This window comes from Haliotis rufescens, unplaced genomic scaffold, assembly GCF_023055435.1.
Source record: "Haliotis rufescens isolate VD_foot unplaced genomic scaffold, xgHalRufe1.0.p SCAF_13, whole genome shotgun sequence".
NCBI classification, from domain to species: domain Eukaryota; kingdom Metazoa; phylum Mollusca; class Gastropoda; order Lepetellida; family Haliotidae; genus Haliotis; species Haliotis rufescens.
Genome location: NW_025963813.1, coordinates 36,594,107 through 36,614,868, shown reverse-complemented (window position 1 = coordinate 36,614,868; position 20,762 = coordinate 36,594,107). Strand labels below are relative to the sequence as shown.

Below are 20,762 nucleotides of genomic sequence, written 5' to 3'. Positions count from 1 at the left end.
GAATAACCATAAGTTGAATAAATCTTTTAATAAGATCTTGAGCGTTGATGCCATCATTTTTGCACAAACAGAAACAGCAGAAACATGTTGTTAATGCGTATGCATAGAAATATTAACAATGCCTATATATGGGCATATATCAATATTCACGTGCGACCAGAGTTGCAATCGGTTTTAGTTTGGTCTGTCAACGAAAGAAAGTTTTTTATGTATTTACACTTAAATACATATTTTGACGTTGGTAATAAATAAAATACCACACTCATTCTTTTTAGATACCATTTTTACGAAACTCGTGAACTTTCTTTGGTGTCTGACCGAGCGAAAACCACTCGTTTCATAAAAAAGATATCTAACGAGAATAAATGTAGTATTCTCTATGTATATATTCAGAGAGTGTTTCCAAAATATGTCCGTCATAGTTCCATTATTCAGTTGTTTTAAGTTGCCGACCTCTTCTGGATGTCATGATCTTAATCTTTTGTCTTTTCACTTTCATGCCATACGTAGTACATAACATATCAATATGTTGATTTAATCTACACATGCTATCGGCAGCATTTACCATGTAATCAGCAAATAATAAGGTGGGGAAATCTTCTGGGAGATTACCAACATATATACCACTGCAGTCAGAATATCATATCAATATTGGGCATATATTTGTTCATGACATAGTAGTTGTTTCTCTTTATTTCGTCTCAGAATAAACAATGAAAGATGCGAATAACCTCCGTTTGTGTGGAATTATCAGGATAATCGTACCAGTATAAATGAACTTGGTGTTTCTCTTACTGATGAATGGAACAACATGAGTCAAGCTGACATTGATCGACTCGTCAGAAGCATGGCTCGAAGAATTCGTGCATGTCTGGCCAACAGAAATGGTTTTACACGTGCCGTTGGCTGCAAAAGGCAATTTTGAATTTGACCCCCGACGTCTTAAAGACTTAGTGCTCCACCATCTCAGTAAACTAGCTGTTTGAACCCATTAAATCTGATCGCTTACTCACCAGCAGGTATGATCAGATCATTGACATTTGCCAATACCACATACATCAGAAGATATATCTTGATGATTCCCACTACCCCTTATTTTGTTCTCATCGTACAACAATGTTTACATATGTCATCACTTCTGGTGACCGACTTTCACTCAATGGCGTCATCACTGATATTAGTACGATGGATTTTCAGAGGAGGAATTTCGTTTATTCAGGAATCGTATCAACATAAATGTATCATGTAAGTAATCAGAAACAATCTGACAACTTGCGCATTGTTTTTTTCTTTTAAAGTTTTTCATTGTAACCAAGAGAGCTGGTCAGAAATGCAGATAACTAATTGCGGATAATAATTTTCAATTTACAAAATCAATGTAAAATATTTCTATCAATTCCATAATCATTACTATGATTCCATTTCCATGCATATGAAATTTGCCAATGTATGCAACTTGTAGACGATGGATATCTCGAAACAGGAGAAACACTGTAAAATCTGAATCTGAAGTACAGATTTATTTAACGATCTTCTGGTTGTGTGTTTTACACAATATAGTCAGTTGTTTCACCCCTTTTTGAATATTGTAATCACGGGATATTTTAAACTGGTTATTTTTTTGTTGAAGAATTGTGATATATAAAGTATATAAGTATATAATTATAAAAATGTGTCATGTACACCGAGGGTCGAACCTTATACGATTATACATATAAAAGAGTGGATGGTTTTCGCACCTTTCACTGAATAAATCCGAGACGACACGGTGTGAAATAAGCACACAATCATGAACAAATACATATCCATTATTTATAAATATAATTATTTGTTTGTTTTGAAATATTACTTTAGTATTTGATTTATGTGAAAGCGGTGCCTGACAGATTCGCGTCTGGTCGAATTAAAGACACGTTCAACGTCTGTACTTTTAATTTGTATCTATTCAAGACATTAACATTTACATTACATTGAACACAATAACATCCCAGCTTGCGCTGTGTTTGCTGGTTTTGTATGTGTAACTAATCTTGTTATACCTTCAGTTCCAGTCAAACGACGCCTAAATTTTCATCGAAAGTGACAGCGACACCGACTAAAATATACTGCTAGGATATATCAGTCGTTCCACAAGTGAAAATTACACCACCTGTATAATGAAATACAACACTCATTTTTGTTGTAACTACCGTCATATGGTTTCAGATATTCTAAAACGCATATCGAAGATTTCCAGGAACTTATTTCTCGGCGAACAGTTTTCCCCAAAGAAAATATGGCGTTCTTTGTTTGGCTTCACATTGGCAAGAAATATATCACCATTAGTCACCATAAGGTTTGGACAATTTTGGCATATTTGTTTCTAATTTGGGAAAGGTTCAGGGTGGAAATGACACACCACTTGTGCTTATTAATAAGGAAAATAACAACTTTGTAATAATAACACGATTGATATTTCCAATATTAGAGAAAAAAAACACTTGTTAAAAATCTTCCATATGTGTCATGGCAAACTGTTGGGAATTACCCTGCCAGTAGGTAACACATACAAATAGGAATTGTATACCATGAACTGTCTCGATGTGTGGCATGATTCATAGGATTGACAATTAATTTCCTACCTGTATTTGTGTCTTCTCCAACCATGACGTATGTCATTGCTTCCTCGTCAGACTGGTATAGGCAGGACCCGACTGAGGTGTCACTACTGCTGTCGGACATGGTGTTGCGTGAGTACAGCTAATAGTGCTACTTGAGTACAGCTGGTGGTGCTACTTGAGTACAGTTGGTGGTGCTGTTTGAGTACAGCTGGTGGTGCTACTTGTGTACAGCTGATGGTGCTACTTGTGTACAGCTGGTGGTGATACTTGTGTACAGCTGATGGTGCTACTTGAGTACAGCTGATGGTGCTACTTGAGTAGAGCTGATGTTGCTACCTGAGTACAGCTGATGGTTCTACTTGAGTACAGCTGGTGGTGCTACTTGAGTACAGCTGATGGTTCTACTTGATTATAGCTGGTGGTGCTGCCTGACTACAGCTGATGAATACTGAACAGCATGTTTTCCATAATATGATATACTATTAAATATATGCTCCTTTCAAGTTAGAATGTATGAGTGCTACGGAATTTCTCAAGCCATTCAACATTGTTCATTCGTCTTACCGTGTTGAGTTTTTCATCAAGAATGTAGGATCTCGGCCCATCTCTATCATAAAACACAACGCCATCGCAATATCGAATAGCAACTTCCATAACAAATAGCTCAGATTGTTGGATAGAGTAGAATTCTATGTTTATCAGGTTTCTCGGAGCGTCTGTAAACTTGCCCTGCTTTGTCAATATAGACAGATCAGTCTCAACCTTCCTGTAGATACTCTCTGTCAAGGATGCCTGACTCACGTGTAGTTTGAAACCAACAATGTCTGCAATCTTTGTTTGATAACCTCCCTCTGTGACAACTTTCTTTTCGTTAACACCCAAGTAGTATGACCCGCCTTGAACCAGCTTTGACATAGAAGTTATGTGATCTTTCAGCTTTAGAATGTGCCAGATATGATCAGTCAATTTTCCCACATCAGCTTGTTTCTGCTGAATCTCTTCAGTGTTGTCTTTAAATGCTTTAAACTGTATTTGTCGATTCTCATGAAAGGTTATCACATTATCTGGCAGATTCCTAAGAGAAGCTTGGTTCTTTGCTTTTGTTTCTGTTTTATTCAATACTCCCAAAAGGTTCAGTGATGTTATAACCAGGTTTTCATTATCATTGTTTGTCTTAGTGTTGAAATCAACTGTTGCTACACCAGCTGTTTTGTTAACGTCAACTACAAGAAAGTCAAACGCGCCTGTGAATTTCGGTTTCTCGCTGAGGAAATAACGTTCATATGAGTCAGTATACAGTTCACCACCTTCAAGTAAGTTTGTGAATGTATTGACTACAAATTCATCAAAGTATTCGAGACACTTATCTTCTGATGATATCCCCTCCAAGTGAACCAGCAACACTCCCCCGCCACTGTTACGTAAAGCTGACACTGCTTTTGCTACTTTTCCCAGAACTGATGACTTTTCTTTGCTTTTCTTTCCCCTTATAGTCTTGTATTCTGCATGTAGTTGTATCTTAGCGTGCTGACGACCTCCCCTGTGTTCGTCTTCGTACCTGTTTCCTATTGACGCGCAGACTTGGCATCCACCTGCAACATAATATTGTCATGATTAAAATGATGTGAAAATGACCGTGTACACAGGGCAGTAACTGGAAGTCACCATTGGACTTCATTGTCCACCAAGGCGACCTGTAGAGGAGCGAAGTCCTGAATATGTTAGCCCTTAACCAGATCATAAAACGGAGATGATATAACTGACAGAAACTTATAGCAAATTTAATTAGCAGTTTAAAACATTAAATTATTATAGAACACTAGTGATTACAAACACATGTACACGTAGATCCAGATTAAGTATAGGTTGTCAGAACCGATCCAAGTGCTTGCGGTAAGGGGCGAATACATTCGATCTGGTGGTAAGGACTTCCACATTGCATATCATCTAACAGCGAATATGTAAATTGTATACTCATGCTTTTGTCTAATCCAGACTTGACGGTTGTTCTCATCCACTATATTTGTGGTAATCACTTCACATTTTATTTGATCATATTTACTTTTTAAAACAATAACCAGACTATATGTCTCACAAGACAATAAAAGTTTTGTAGAACCAACTCCTGGCATATTCATACCTTAACATAATTCATACATATCATCTACAACAAATATTGTAAGGGTTAATACCTGCCAACTCTTCTGGTTCACTCTCAACGTTGCACATGCCATCTGTGAACAAACGAGAGAGCAACTTAAACATCGCCATGAAGTATAATCCGTTTAGCTGTATTTCATAAGTAGTTGACCAAAGTCAATACGTTGCCGATCATAATGCTTTGATCAAATAAACTTCAAGGGAGCCGTGACGTTCCTGTTTTCGTGGACGTTTAACCTGAAGAAGCCTGGTATGTGCGGCAATGCATTTGCATTCATCAAGCTCGAAAATACATATTTATTTGGTAACTATGACAAAGGGTAGAAAATAGAAACATCCATCTACTATGTTTTCCAACAGATGCAGGGAACGCACAAGTGCTACCGGCAAGACATATGGACAAATGGTGGCAGTCAACCCACGACAGGTACTACCGGTAGGCCATATGGACACATGGTGGCAGTCAACTCACGATAAGTGCTACCGGAAAGACATATGAACACATGGCGGCAGTCAACTGACGACAGGTACTACCAAAAGGCCATATGGGTAAAATGTTGTAGTCAACTCACGAAAGGTACTACCGGAAGGCCATATGGACACATGGTGGCAGTCAAATCACGACAGGTACTACCGGAGGGCCTAATGGACACACGGTGGCAGTCACCTCACGAAAGGTACTACCGGAAGGCCATATGGGCACATGGTGGCAGTCAAATCACGACAGGTACTACCGGAGGGCCTCATGGACACACGGTGGCAGTCATCTCACGAAAGGTACTACCGGAAGGCCTTATGGGCACATGGTGGCAGTCAGCTAACGACAGGTACTACCGCAAGGCCATATGGGCACATGGTGGCAGTCAACTCGCGACAGGTACTACCGGAACGCCATATGGACACATGGTAGCAGTCAACAAACGACAGGTGCTACCGCAAGGCCATATGGGTAAAATGTTGCAGTCAACTGACGAGAGGTGCTACCGGAAGGCCTTATGGGCACATGGTGGCAGTCAACTCACGAAAGGTACTACCGGAAGGCCTTATGGGCACATGGTGGCAGTCAACTCGCGACAGGTACTACCGGAAGGCCATATGGACACATGGTGGCAGTCAACTTACGACAGGTGCTACCGTAAGGCCATATGGGTAAAATGTTGCAGTCAACTGACGTCAGGTGCTACCGGAAGGCCATATTGACACATGGTGGCAGTCAACTCACGACAGATACTACCGGAGGGCCTAATGGACACACGGTGGCAGTCACCTCACGACAGGTACTACCGGAAGGCCATATGGGCACATGGTGGCAGTCAAATCACGACAGGTACTACCGGAAGGCCTTATGGACACACGGTGGCAGTCACCTCACGAAAGGTACTACCGGAGGGCCTTATGGACACACGGTTGCAGTCACCTCACGAAAGGTACTACCGGAAGGCCTTATGGGCACATGGTGGCAGTCAACTCACGACAGGTACTACCGGTAGGCCATATGGGCAAAATGTTGCAGTCATCTCACGACAGATGCTACTCGAAGACCATATGGATTAAAGGTTGCAGTCAAGTCACGACAGGTGTTACCGTAAAGCCATATGGATAATTGGAGGTAGACGACTCACGACAAGGCTACATGGACACATGCTGGCAACTGTTTGATGGCAAAGAATAATCTTTAGTTGATTCATGCGTGTTACAAATTTACAAGTATGAATACTGAAAAGAACATATGTGTTCTTTTGTTTGTCAATTTTACTACCAAATAACCATTTTGTCTATTACAAAAATCTTACCATGATTCGCTCTATTCATTCTTGTGCATTGTGTTGTTTTACCTCACCGCGCCCTGAAATGTAATTCATATTACAGTAATGAATTTAAATACATTTGCTTTTCAGGTGAGCTTTATCCTTAAATTGATCAACAGCTAACTGTTATACATTTCGATATTTCAAACAGAATAGTATCAACTTACACATGTATTTGTTTACATCAATTACTGACTTATTATGTTCATTGAATTCGAACAGCAAACCGACTGAATTTACTCCTGGAGGGCTAAAATTGGTCAGCAGAAACCTGCTCATTAAATCAATCACTGGTTTATTTGGTCAAAACATGGTTATGTACAGACTGCATTGATGAATATGGAATATTGATGACTATGGTATGAAGAAGACATTCACCCCAATACAAAAGAGGAACAAGACCACAGTCACTTTGGAAATAGTGAGTGAGTGAGTATGGTTTTACGCCGCTTTTAGCAAAATTCAGGGGGACACCAGAAATTGGCTTCACACTTTGTACCCATGTCAGGAATCGAACCCGCAAAATGCTATGCAACCCGCTTGGTGTTTTGAACAATTAGACAGTAAGGCCAAATTAAACTTTTTATGTCAAATGTCCAAATGTTAAATATAGGTGGCCCAACAAACACTTCGAATTTATAACTATAATATTTATAACTGTAAATACATTCTAAAGCATGTTTAGAACAAGGTTAATCACTCGTACAAAAACAAAAGACATGTTTCTCATTCGCTGATGGAAGTAACAATGACCTGATCAGCTCTAGAACATTATTGACTTATGTACTATCCCAAAAGAGAAACTGTGTATTGGAAATATGAATACAACTAACAAATCATAAATCATATTAACATGAGATTCAAACCAAGACACTTGTGAGTGGAGGACCTTGCCCAATGACATGTTTCGACGTTGGAAGACGTGCGATGCATGCAGGTCTGTGAATGAGATGATAGCATACAGCCTACACTTAGGCATTCAAAACGTTCACATTTCCACTTGCTTTATTCGACTCCACAGACTACGACGCCATGCCAAGATTGACTACCATGGATTCCACATAAATCTGCAATACAACTTTTTCCACAATTTTGTGATTGGCCCATGTGTATGAATTTACATCCGGTATCTATGATAAAACTCACAGCTTACTGCGCTTATAGCGTGTTCAATGAATGGGTCGTTCTCTAGAGATTCGCATAAATACGGCCGATGTTCTGCTGGGATAGGAAGAAACGTACTAGCTACGACTGTGTATAGTTGTAACATAACTGAACCTATTGTTTTAGTCATGGTAGCTCCAAGTCTAGACTCGTAACGCAAATACAGTTTTGTAATTTCTTCATCGGTCATGTTATTAATTTTTACAGTGGTATCATTTTCCCCCAAATATTGGGAATATTTTCCAACGGCTACCAAAGCAGCGAGTCTTTCTCTATGTTTATCTGTATGTTGATCTACATGTTAATCTACATGTTGATCTACATGTTGATCTACATGTTGATCAGGTTCTTTAAGCATTTGTTTGGTAAGTTCGTCGCATTCCATAATGTAATACCTAAGAAGATATTTAAGTTTAACAAAATAAAAAATGACATATCCAATACAGCCCGAAATAATAAACTGTTGCGAAAGAATGAGGATTTCAAGCCACATTATTACATAATAACCGCTAATGTTCAATTTATCATATTTTTTGCTATATTTTTTATATATTGTTGCTATATGTTTGCTTAGCAGTTGCTATATTTGCTATATTTTTGCTCAGCAGTTGCTAAATTTGTGATATTTTTGCTAAGCAATTGCATAAGCAGCTGGTTGATTGTTTTTTTCTACGAGTTTACAATGCTTCATTTCTGCCAACAGTTTTCTGACTTATCTTGTTCGAGCTAGGTATAAATAACATCATTTTCGCGTAGACATTCCTCAAATGAATCTCGGTCTCAATGAAACAGGGCTACCCATTTGGTCTGCGCTCTGAGATCTTTCAGGACAGAGTTGTATTTTTGAGTAAGTACAAAATGCTATGCTGAGTATGTCTCCCGAAGAATGCTAAATATGATAGCATATCTTTCTTTTTAGCAAGTTCTTTACTCGCACTGCAGTCATCTATTTTGAAAAGGGTTGATTCTCCTTTGTATTTTTCGTGACATACTCATAAACAGTCTTGTAAACGATCGCCCGGATCAACTTTGTACACCCCGGGATCATTCCTTACCCAATCTCTCAATATGTATGTTTTATTAATGTTTATAGTCGGGCACAGAATAATAATGTGGTCGAAAACATCTCGATAATGTCTTTGTAAAATATCTAGAATAAAAGCTGTTTTTCCACAACCCGTTTGCCTGCAGATGATGGCGCAGTGAGGTTCTTTAGGTAAAAGCTTATTAATAGATTGCTTGCACAAATCTTCCATTCTGTAAATAAAGTTGCGCGTCCATAATCACGTACAAATATATGTTTAAGAAGAGCTTCGTTATCTGTATAGTAACACACTCACTGGCATTTTCTATTCTCCGCCTACTACCGTGTAGTTGGTCATCATCTGTGGTTCTCATGCCAAGCCATAGTGCATACTTCGTGGTAAGGAATTCAGCCATCGATACATCCCAGATCTTTCATGACCGCGTTTACTTCTGGGCTTCGTTTTATAGAAGGGAGTTTTTTAATCTCATCCCACTGTTGGTATGCTCGCATGCCTTGACTATATAGTTGATTAGGCACACCCACGATAGTCAATTCTACTTTTGTAATCTTGGGATTGTAGGACTTCTCGGTATCTCTGGCAAATGCTTCAGAGGGGTCCTCGGACAACATTAAAATTCCCTTCAACGATCTAGCAGGGACGTTTAGATTGATATTCCACGTCGTATTCTTTTTTGTTCCTGGTGATCTTTCGGTGTCGAAGCACGCGATCGTACAAAATGGCTTAACTTCCGGTATACTGGTTACGAATTTGTCTGACTAGTTCAGGATCTGTTATCATATCATACTCCAGTGAGATATTGCCAATAGAATAGCTAGTAGGATCTTCAGTAGGTTTGATTACATTGCTGTAGTCATGAAAAGAGAGTTCGTATTCTAACCTATAGCCTAGGGATGCTTTATAAAAGGGCATGTGACTATCTAGTAATTCAGTCTAGCGGAATATAGAATCGGTTACCTAATGCATCAGCAACAGCCTTATCTCATACAACGGTATTATCACCACTATCAGCACCCACACGCAGTCTCAATGTGTTCTGATTACAAATGCATTGGTACTGTACGTTTTCCAATTCCTTAGCCGTTCTCCAGAGATCCATGTTACAGATATATACATCGCTGTCGTCAATACTCAAAATCTCATTACCGCTAATTTTAATGACGATTTTCTCAACAATTGCACGAACTATGTTCTGAACAAGCTCTCTGCTAGCGTCGGTAGAATTCAAACTAATTGTAAATAATAGTCGGGCGGTTCCTGGAACTAACACATCGTGTGCGCCGAGATTAGGAAAGCGAACCAGAAGTGTTTGATTCTGATCAATGGTACTCGGGTTATTAGTTATAGTTACAGACAGACGAATTGCTTTGACCCCTAATGGATCCCGAAGTCTGCGTTGTGGGTTTAACTTGCGTCCATATTGCGAAGACATTGTTATATTGAAATTATGTAACCTTATGTTTAATATAACAAGAGTCATAAGAAAGATGACATATCCCCCCGGCAGCTGTCAGTAAAGTAACCACTAGTAAATTTGCACTTCTGTATGTAATGAGTCAACAGTTGAATGTTCTTTTAGAAGCATACATTGTTTACCCACTGAATGGTTTTCGAATTCTGCCCCGGAAACGAACCCGTTCCCCAATGGAGTCTAGGCTCAACTTCTTTCCATAAAAATTGTAAAAAATAAAAATTCGTAAAAAAATAAATATCAAAAGGCATCACCTCAGTATGTGCCTGATAGCTTTGCCAAGTTTCGATCAAATACACTGAATGGTTTTCGAAGTCTGCCCCGGAAACGAACACCATCCCAAATTGAGTCTATGTCCAACTTCATTCCTAAAAAATGGGGAAAAAAAAATATTAGAAAAATTCCAAAATATCAAAAGGCACCACTTCAGTATGTGCCTGATAGATTTGCCAAGTTTCGATCAAATACACCGAATGGTTTTCGAAGTCTGCCCCGGAAACGAACACCATCCCCAATTGAGTCTATGTCCAACTTCATTCCATAAAAATTTAAAAAAATAAAAATTAGAAAAATCCCAAAATATCAAAAGGCACCACTTCAGTATGTGCCTGATAGATTTGCCAAGTTTCGATCAAATACACTGAATGGTTTTCGAATTCTGCCCCGGAAACGAACCCCATCCCAAATTGAGTCTATGTCCAACTTCATTACATAAAAATGGGGGAAAAAAAATATAAGAAAAATTCCAAAAAATCAAAAGGCACCACTTCAGTATGTGCCTGATAGATTTGCCAAGTTTCGATCAAATACACTGAACGGTTTTCGAAGTCTGCCCCGGAAACGAACCCCATCCCAAATTGAGTCTATGTCCAACCACCACTTCAGTATGTGCCTGATAGATTTGCCAAGTTTCGATCAAATACACTGAATGGTTCTCGAATTTTGCCCTGGAAACGAACCCCATCCCCAATCGAGTCTATGTCCAACTTCATTCCATAAAAATTTAAAAAAATAAAAATTGGAAAAATCCCAAAATATCAAAAGGCACCACTTCAGTATGTGCCTGATAGATTTGCCAAGTTTCGATCAAATACACTGAATGGTTTTCGAAGTCTGCCCCGGAAACGAACACCATCCCCAATGGAGTCTATGTCCAACTTCATTCCATAAAAATTGAAAAAAATAAAAATTAGAAAAATCCCAAAATATCAAAAGGCACCACTTCAGTATGTCCTGATAGATTTGCCAAGTTTCGATCAAATACACTGAATGGTTTTCGAATTCTGCCCCGGAAACGAACACCATCCCCAATTGAGTCTATGTCCAACTTCATTCCATAAAAATTTAAAAAAATAAAAATTGGAAAAATCCCAAAATATCAAAAGGCACCACTTCAGTATGTGCCTGATAGATTTGCCAAGTTTCGATCAAATACACTGAATGGTTTTCGAATTCTGCCCTGGAAACGAACCCCATCCCCAATTGAGTCTATGTCCAACTTCATTCCATAAAAATTTAAAAAAATAAAAATTAGAAAAATCCCAAAATATCAAAAGGCACCACTTCAGTATGTGCCTGATAACTTTGCCAAGTTTCGATCAAATACACTGAATGGTTTTCGAATTCTGCCCCGGAAACGAACCCCATCCCCAATTGAAAAGGAAATGATTTCGGACGGACAGACGGACAGACGGACGGACAGACAGACTGGCTGATCGCCAAATCCCCGCGCATTATATGCCGGGGGGATAAAAATTGATGATTTTAATCTAGATAACTTTGATAATCCGAGTACAATTGAAGAGGGTACTGATGAAACCAGCTTTATGAATCTTAACGATGAACTTTTGAAACCAGCCGTTACTGATTATTACGATGCCTTAAAAGAAAGTCCAATAGGTCGTGACTATTCAAAGTTTACGATAGATAGTAAAGGAATATTGCGACTGTGTGGCTCTCCGGATTTTGATCTTATGAAGTCTCGTACTCGTAAGCCCCTAGCCTTGTCTACAATAGCTAGTAAACATGGCATCAACACTGCTCGCAATGAATTAGGCTTTGTAGACTACCCACGAGAAAACTTTCTAAGGTTTCTACTTAGGTTCTTAAGACTGTGCGTGCTGAACTCAGTGCCATAGATAAAGATAATTTGGAAGAAAGCTCGAAGCTGGCATCGAAAGGCATTTCGTTCACAAATCTATCGAATTCGAGAAACTATCGATCAAGTCCTCAACGATGATACCACACTAGCCGATAAAATTGAAACATTGTTCAGAGAACAGGGGATAACCATTGCAAGTATTTTAACCACATTGGGATTTATTATATCGACTTTGACTCTCGCATTAACCGGTGGCAGCGGACCACCCACACGATTCACACCACCTAGTGATAAAAATGGTGTAAAAGAGTGGATTAAAAAACATTTAAAAGCATTAGGAGAAGCACTGGGAAAGCCGCATCTGCACTTCCAGGTATAATAGGGAGTATTGTTTCCTTGCTATTGAATTTATTAGCTAAGACCGCCACTTGGCTTAGTCAAAATTGCCGGGCTGTTGTACTTATCAAAATCACGAGTAAACCAGCCGCGACTCCACCTACGATAAGCGCTGTTTTTCATCGATATGTGGTGGCACTTGTGGTTGTGCGTCAGAAGATGGCTATTGTGGTGACTGTGGCTTGACTATTCCCGTTATGCCTGTGTTTGTTTGCAATATTAATTCGGTTTTATACCTGTTTTTTTGTTGATCGGAAGCAATAATAATTTTATTATTATAACCGATCACTTGACTGATCTTAAGTTCCATATTACTCGGAGACATGTATAGTCCCAGCGCATAAACGTAGACTACTTTGGATTGAGCGCACTGTAATACATCTTGATAACGCTTTATACAAGATGGTATGTCAACTGGTGAATTAAAGCATCATCTACGTTTGCGACAAACTGTTTTTGTTCATCGAGCTCCGTCCCAGAACCAATTATTCCCGTTCGTGTTTGCGATTGTGCACCAAGAATTGCCCATACATAAGTTCTTATTGATTCATTAACTCTTACAACTCCTGGGTTAGTAAATTTATTTTCTGTTTTATCATTAAGAAATTTATTCCAAGCGTTTGCGGTATCGTTCAGTTGTACAAATTTTGTAATGATATGAATTAAACCACTCTTAAATCTCATAATATCACCTCTCCAATCATTATTCGAAAGTTCCCAGTCTGTATACCCATGATGGGTTTTTAGAAAAAAGTCATACATTCTTATGTAAAGTTTGCTCGTATGCAACAACTTAAAAGCATTTAACAGACCTTTGTTAACTTCTTTAAATAAATCATCGCTTTCTTCTTTGATGGTTATTTTCCCTATGTAAGGAACGCCTAAACCGTGGTTAATTCCCTTAAGACGCCAATCTTGACTCGTAGAAACATGACATTTCTGACAAATACATTCGAAGGCCCTCTTATCGTATGGATTATTTGTTGAATTCCATGCTCGATCATGCGGTAATGGGGCACTAATTTCTTTAAGAATACGTCTAATCTGATAGTACATGTGAAATGATAAAACAGACTTATTTAGTTCAAATCCTGGGGCATAAAGAGATACACCACATCCTGTTTCTGGCACACCATATGGCAAAGTTTAACTGGTTCTGTCAAAATTGCATCGGATTGTGGAACCAATCATGCACCATTTTATCGCTAGTTGCCGTGACCCTGTATTTTTCAAAGATATCAGGGAATTTAACACAAACATTAGCACCAGAGACACTTACTAAAATCGACTGATTCGTAATGTAAGTCAATTTCATATTTAAGTTATGATATAGTATCTTTGGATTTTTAATATGTATGTTACACTCCCAGGAATAACAAATGGTCAGTCTATTCAACTGCTTCATACTATCAATAACTCGGCTGGTCAACTTGAAGTCGCGATCTGCAATGTAACGTATTACCCGCGGTGGATCAATATAGGTGCTGCGAGAAGAAATAATCAGATAGTACTATATATATTAGATGACAATAACATTTACACTATATCTGATGGGTATTACAGCGTATGCTCACTCAATGATGAATTTTTTAAGCCTTTGGGAGTTAGTCTCACAAAATGAGTCGAATGGGAAGCTGAAATTAAACCCTTGAGAAAGGCAAATATTTCCTGCCCCTAAGATAGCAGATACACTTGGACATGGAAGCTCGACGACAGTAATACAACCCAACGAAACACAGCAGGGAGTTAAATTACCAGATTTAGTTCCCTATAAAGAGATGTGCATCCATCTTCATCAGATCAGTACAACGGATACTATTCAAATCGAAAGACCTTTAACTCTGCTGAGAGCTATTCCAGTCAAAGCAGAAAAATATAATTGCGGTAGAACGGAATCTTTCTCAACATTACAATATAAAAAAATAAAACAGGATATTATTTCAAATCTCAACATTTCTGTATTAGATTTATAACATCAACCTGTACATATAGGATACTTAAGTGTAACACTCCGTATAATAAATAATGGTTGATTCATTACGCCCTGGATCGTATAACCTTAGCCAATGTAATACAATTGCGCTTTACGATCTCGGAGACACTGGATTCGGTAAACCCGGTACACCCGGCAAGTTATATGCTCTACACTTACAAGATAATGTAAACAAGCAGAAAGAAGCTACATTCACAGGTAATCTAGGAGATGTTAGCGATGTCGACGTTAGTAGACTCAATAAAAACACTTCATACAATCTTACTCGCAACCATGATAATAAATGGACTATGGTCGAAGAAAAAATCGAGTGGCTATTGAATATCATCATTACCCCACCATATGTGATGATGGGTAAGGCACATTATTTAAATAAGATAAAAAATATTGGGATCGTACTCGGGGCTTATATCCCATTAAAACGAAAAAGTGTGTTAGTCTCCCTGTCAGAAAACCGAGGTGATATGTTATTGAGCCGTCCGGCATAAAAAAATGTTAGTTTAAATTTGGTTACTGAATTCAATGATATAAAAGATAACTTGAATGTTATACCTGATCATTCTACAATTATCATTGAAGTCTTGTTTGGAGTACATCAGAATATTACCAGGTCTATCAATTAAATGGCTTAAGAAACACGAGCATCGACGTTGCAGTATTATTTATATGGGAGTATCGCCTGTTGCAACCCTTGAGGGGGTCCAAATTATTAAAGGTGATAGCATTTCTCTTACTAAGATATGTATGCCGTATAATATACATTTAATAAGGTTGATGTATACACTCAAAACATTGAAGCAAGACCAATTAAAGACTATTAAATGATATAATATACGCATGCACTAAAGTTAAGCGCCACCATATTCATAGTCTCTTGATTTCACGTGTGGGAATCAGAAATACGAAATAAGATGATGTATGGCTGAATTAGGCTTCCATAGTTTCATGAACCCAAATTTGTCCAGATACCATAAGGAAAGCGTGCTTTACGTGTTGCTGCAGTTCCCCTACCCTATTAATAGCGAAATTCAAGTTTCAGACACGTGGTTGCATTTTGCTCCTGTGTGCGATAGATGTCTTTTCAGGATATTCAGACGAAATCAATTTGCCATTTCAACAGATTTAAGACTGCAGTGGATTACCCGTCAGAGACTCTCGACGATGACCGTAAGGCGTCGCCTCAGAGGGGCTGGTTATAACGCCAGAAGACCAGTAAAACGTCCTCAACTGACTGAGAGGCACATGCGGAATCGTCTGATATGGTGTCATGCCCGTAGTGGATGGAACTTGGCCAACTGGAGAAGGATCCATTGGTCTGACGAGTGTCGAATGCTGCTACAAACTGTTGATAGTCAAATACATGTTTGGAGGCAACGTAACACTCTTTTTGCACCAAGGAACATCCAGAAGACCTTAGCATGTGGCGGGGGGTCTGTCATGATATGGGGTTGTGTTTCCTTCGGCTTCAAACTTCTGCTGGTGACAATTCGTGGAAACCTGAATGGCTAACAATACCAAGATGCCGTTCTTCATCCAGTGGTAGTCGCTCATTTTGACAAGACAAGACCTGTTTACATGGACGACAATGCTAGACCACACAGATCTCGGGCAGTTTTGGCTTATTTGCGTCAAGAAGCTATTGCCACTCTTCCTTGGCCGGTCTGTAGTCCGGATCTCAATCCGATTGAGCATCTCTCGGACATTCTTGGACTGAAAATCAGACATCGTGATTCCCCAGTTAAAAATCTCGCTGGACTTGAAGCCGCACTTCAGGAAGAATGGATCCGTTTGCCTCAGAGAAGCATTCAACGACTTGTTATGAGTATGAGGGGTAGGGTTGAAGCTGTGGTCACTGTCCATGGATCATACACACGTTACTGACGTTTCTGTCTTGCAATAGACTCTGCACTCCCTAGGGTGTCTATGTGACACCTGATATGGTCTGCTGATATCATGACAGTTACATGACATAAAAAGTTTTTCAATGTTTTCTAATCCTTCAATTTCTGATCTTTGGTAAAATTCCTTTCTGCTCATATTCTTTTGGAACACAAGATAAACTTGCTTTGGGACAACTTTTGCATCACATGAGGTTTTTATATACGGCTTATAACGATCGTACATCTTGTTATAATAGTCATCATTAAGTGCCAAAAGTAACAGCTCACAAATATGGTGGGTGTCGCATGTGCTTTGTGCATGTGTATAATATACCCTATGGGTTTATATCCGGCGCTCGATGAAGCATTTGAAAAGATGGATACTGTTGATGGATTTCGATTACATCAAATAAGCGACATAAAACATCGAACAGAGAAGGAGAGGGAGTTGAGGGGGTTTCGTATAAAAAGAATCGCAGAGCTGTGAATGCTCTCGACGGAGTTGACACTGCGCTTGAAACAGCTGGCAAGGGACTCGGTGTAGCTGGTGTTGGTTTATTATCAACTATAATCGCCACGCCTATCATACTTTGTATTGAAGTAGCCACCGGAGTCTCAGGACTGGCAGGAATAGCGATAATATTTATTTCTCGTAAGTTGCAAAAGAAAGCATTAAAACATGATAATATTCGGCTACTCGCTGAAGCAAAGTTGAACGGCATTGAAGATCATATTTCAACAGCACTGGCTGATTGTAAGACATCCAAGGATGAGTTTCGTTTAGTGTCGTCAGAACTCAGCAAATACAACGGAATGAAGCAGGAGATTCGATCAAAGACCAGTGGTATTAGCGAAGACGAGAAAAAAACTTCATAGAACAGGGAAGGCAACAAGGTTGTCAATTATTCTGTGCCAAAACCAAAGAACTGGTTGGAGATTAAAAATAGATTGCTTGATCACGTTGGACCACACTACAATAATTGAGACGAATGCTTACATAAATATATAATAATGTCAACAACATTTAAGCTCCAGGACAAAATTATCAAATGGCGAGAATTACCACAGGGTATATATTATATCAGTGATGTCAAAATTGTGAAATTGTCAGCAACTTCACTGACTTGATAAAGAAAGAACAACCCAATGTTGAAATTACCCCCGTAAGTAACAGTTACGTTCGGGCAGTTCCATCCGTCCCAAAAAGAAAATGTATCGTGCCATATTGATTAGCTGGCTACTGCATTTGTGAACAAAGTATGAATACAGAATGATATGAATGTAATTTTTTAATGACATATAAAATAATTGCACGAATTTATAATGATTTATACATATCATCACCAGAATTATGCGATGTGAATAAAGAAAATCACTGTGACATTTACAATTACTTGTTATTTTTGGATGGCTATAGACTATAGACTATGCTCCGAAACAGACTATAACCTCATTTCCTATTGTATATGGGTTTATCACGTCTGAGTGATTTCTGAAGCTGAACAATGGCGACTGGCAAAGAGAGAGCGAGAGAGAGGAAAAAGAGGAGCTGCTCTTGATATTGTTGAATAAAGATGCAATATTACAGGAAGGCTTTGGAACGGTAACAGGAGTTAATATATAGCGAAGATGAAACATCAAGTATGTAATATGTAATGGAAACATTAAACAGTTCTCCTTTTAAGTAAATTTTGTCATGCTTGGATAGGTTTGGGTGGCAGCCTAGATATTGCTAGAGCAGCCATTTTGGATTGTGACCTTATCTGTTATACATAGTCGACTACATTATAATATTACGCAGATCACTGTATTAGGTTTAAGCTAAGTAGCGTATGCAAATGAAAAAGGAGAATCGCGTGTCAATGTGCTCAAGTCAGAGATGACAAGGAGAGGGCGGGAGAAACTTTTAAAAAAATCAATAAACACAGTTTTCTCACTTGCAAGCAATTTTAGAAACCAATATCTGTATATGTTTTCCGGCAATATATTCGAATAAGTCACCAGTCATTCTATTCAGATAAGCTGTGATTCCCGGCAAATTATTCAGTTTCAGTTATATATTAGTTTGTGTATTTGTTTGTTATATTTGACAGCGAATATATACATGTAAGTGCAATAATCTTGGACGCGACGTTAAACCCCATTTCACCTAACCTAAGCTTCCTTTGACCTGTTAATGGGATAACAAATACATAAGTTTGATCTTGGGATTTTTTATTATTCTGTCAAGTAATCGCAAAGGATCTTTAGGCTAGCCTGACTGATACGATATTTGCAGCTAGTGAAGTCTTGATGAAGTGATCAGGGTAGTTGAGTAAGTTTGAACATTTTGATTACACTTACCCTAATCGTACAAGGAAAGGTAATCCATTTTCTTCAGTATAGCACTGTACAACGCCACAGCCTCAACTCCAGCACATAGACCACCACACCTTCTTATCCCACATATGAGCCACGGCAGGTGTACAGGTTCTATTTCAATGCAGCGTTGTGTAAGATCTGCACTGAATGTTGTCAGCCACAAGAAAAAACCCTGTCTGCATTGTTAAGTGTGTATATTCCGAAGTGGTTGAACAGTAACGGCTTTATGCTCCAGTACTTTTATGTGTCAGGGTCTCCTTGATGTAGTTGCATTAACAAATATCGGAAATATATCCCTTCATGAGAAAAAACGGGACTATCTTATGAAATCTGGTATCTTATGATAAATAATAGTAACATAAGCTGTGCGTTTTCTCACCACTAAATCTCACACGGGTGTGCTTAAGTATGGTGAATGTTTGACAATCACTAAAGTGGAAAACCTCTTGTTTTGTATATTTTGTACATAGGCCCCAGGTCTCTTATAGAAATATAGTTGATTGATTGAAAACCGTACAAGCTTGCGCAGTACATGTTTCATACACTACTTACCAAACAAGCTTGATGACACTTACGTGAGTGCTATCACTGATTGACCACCTTTATAAAAAATAGATAAAAAAACACGATTGACACAACCCCTTACATACCCATGTGGGTTACTGGGATGTTAAAGAGTTTATTTCAATAGTGAGGACGAGAAGGATGTGGACGAGATATGATGGCAATATCTAATCTAAGTTAAAACTTGACCATTTTTCGTTTATCTTAACACTTTCTGAGGTATATATATATATATATATAAAATAAAATAATAAAATCCACGTTAGTCCATCATCTTCTTTATATCAGTTGTCTGAAACTGATATAAAGAATATGATGGACTAACGTGGACTTTTATTATTTTATTTACCTCATTTTTGTGTATATATATATATATATATATATATATATGTATATATGTATATATTTCTTTGTTGTAATAATTTGTTTATCAAATATAATACTTGGCTAAAATCAGGAATACTATCTATATAAAGACAAGTGTTTAAACATGTTTTCAGAATAATACAGAGGTGGGTTACAAGACTGCTCAGGTTGGGGTCTCCAAGTAGGAATGGCATGTTATCGAGATGCTGGGTCTTAGTAGTTCTTTCTTCATACAAGGAAATGATTTTTAAATAAGATTTCTAATCTCATTGCAATAAATGAAAAGATATGCTATGGTTTCAGCTCCTTTATTACAAAACGAACATAATTCATATCTTCACTTTTTGCAATATTCATTTCCAAAAAGATAGTTGTTATAATTCTGTGGATAAGTTTGATTTCTTGATTTATTATCCAAACCTGATTTCTGAATCATATCAAAGCAATCTGACGGATAGTCTCCAGTTATGTCCCAGTTAGCTTCGACTCCCACTTTGCACAAAGGATATCGAGTGAGTTGGCTTGCAATTGACTTATTTATTTATATATAAATTTACAATCGTTAGATAACAACATATCTGAGAATTTTTGATAATGTATATCTTCATTATTTCTTTCGACAAACTCACCCTTTACACAGGTACAGGACATGCGCATGCGTGACCAGTGAGGACAGTTTTGAATTCGGAGAGAAAACGAAGTGAGAAAAAAAGCGATAAAGCTAAATCGCCAAACCACAAAAGAAATAGTAAGTTGTGTGGGACGAGTGGTCAATCGGACTAACGATCTGTGATATTATTTTTTAGATCGATATATAAATGACCGAAACAGAGGCCGCGATGGACTTGGGCC

The 20,762-nt window shown here is 38.3% G+C and overlaps 1 protein-coding gene across 6 annotated transcripts in view; it reads right to left on the bottom strand.

Moving 5' to 3' along the window:
• LOC124152551 (ankyrin repeat domain-containing protein 17-like) overlaps nt 1-19,169 on the bottom strand; it is a 31,037-nt gene extending 11,868 nt beyond the window's left edge. For 3 of the 6 annotated variants that reach the window (XM_048394500.1, XM_048394502.1, XM_048394503.1), the window contains exons 1-4: nt 18,963-19,166; nt 6,554-6,606; nt 4,793-4,834; nt 2,622-4,192 (exon numbers count right to left, since the gene is read on the bottom strand). In XM_048394500.1, the coding sequence (XP_048250457.1) occupies nt 2,622-2,721 (100 nt within the window). In that variant the 5' untranslated portion in view covers nt 2,722-4,192; nt 4,793-4,834; nt 6,554-6,606; nt 18,963-19,166. Of the gene's footprint in view, nt 1-2,621; nt 4,193-4,792; nt 4,835-6,553; nt 6,607-18,962 lie in introns of all 6 variants that reach the window. The other 3 variants (XM_048394505.1, XM_048394504.1, XM_048394501.1) reach the window with 3 other exon arrangements.
• Between the last annotated feature and the right edge of the window lie 1,593 nt (nt 19,170-20,762).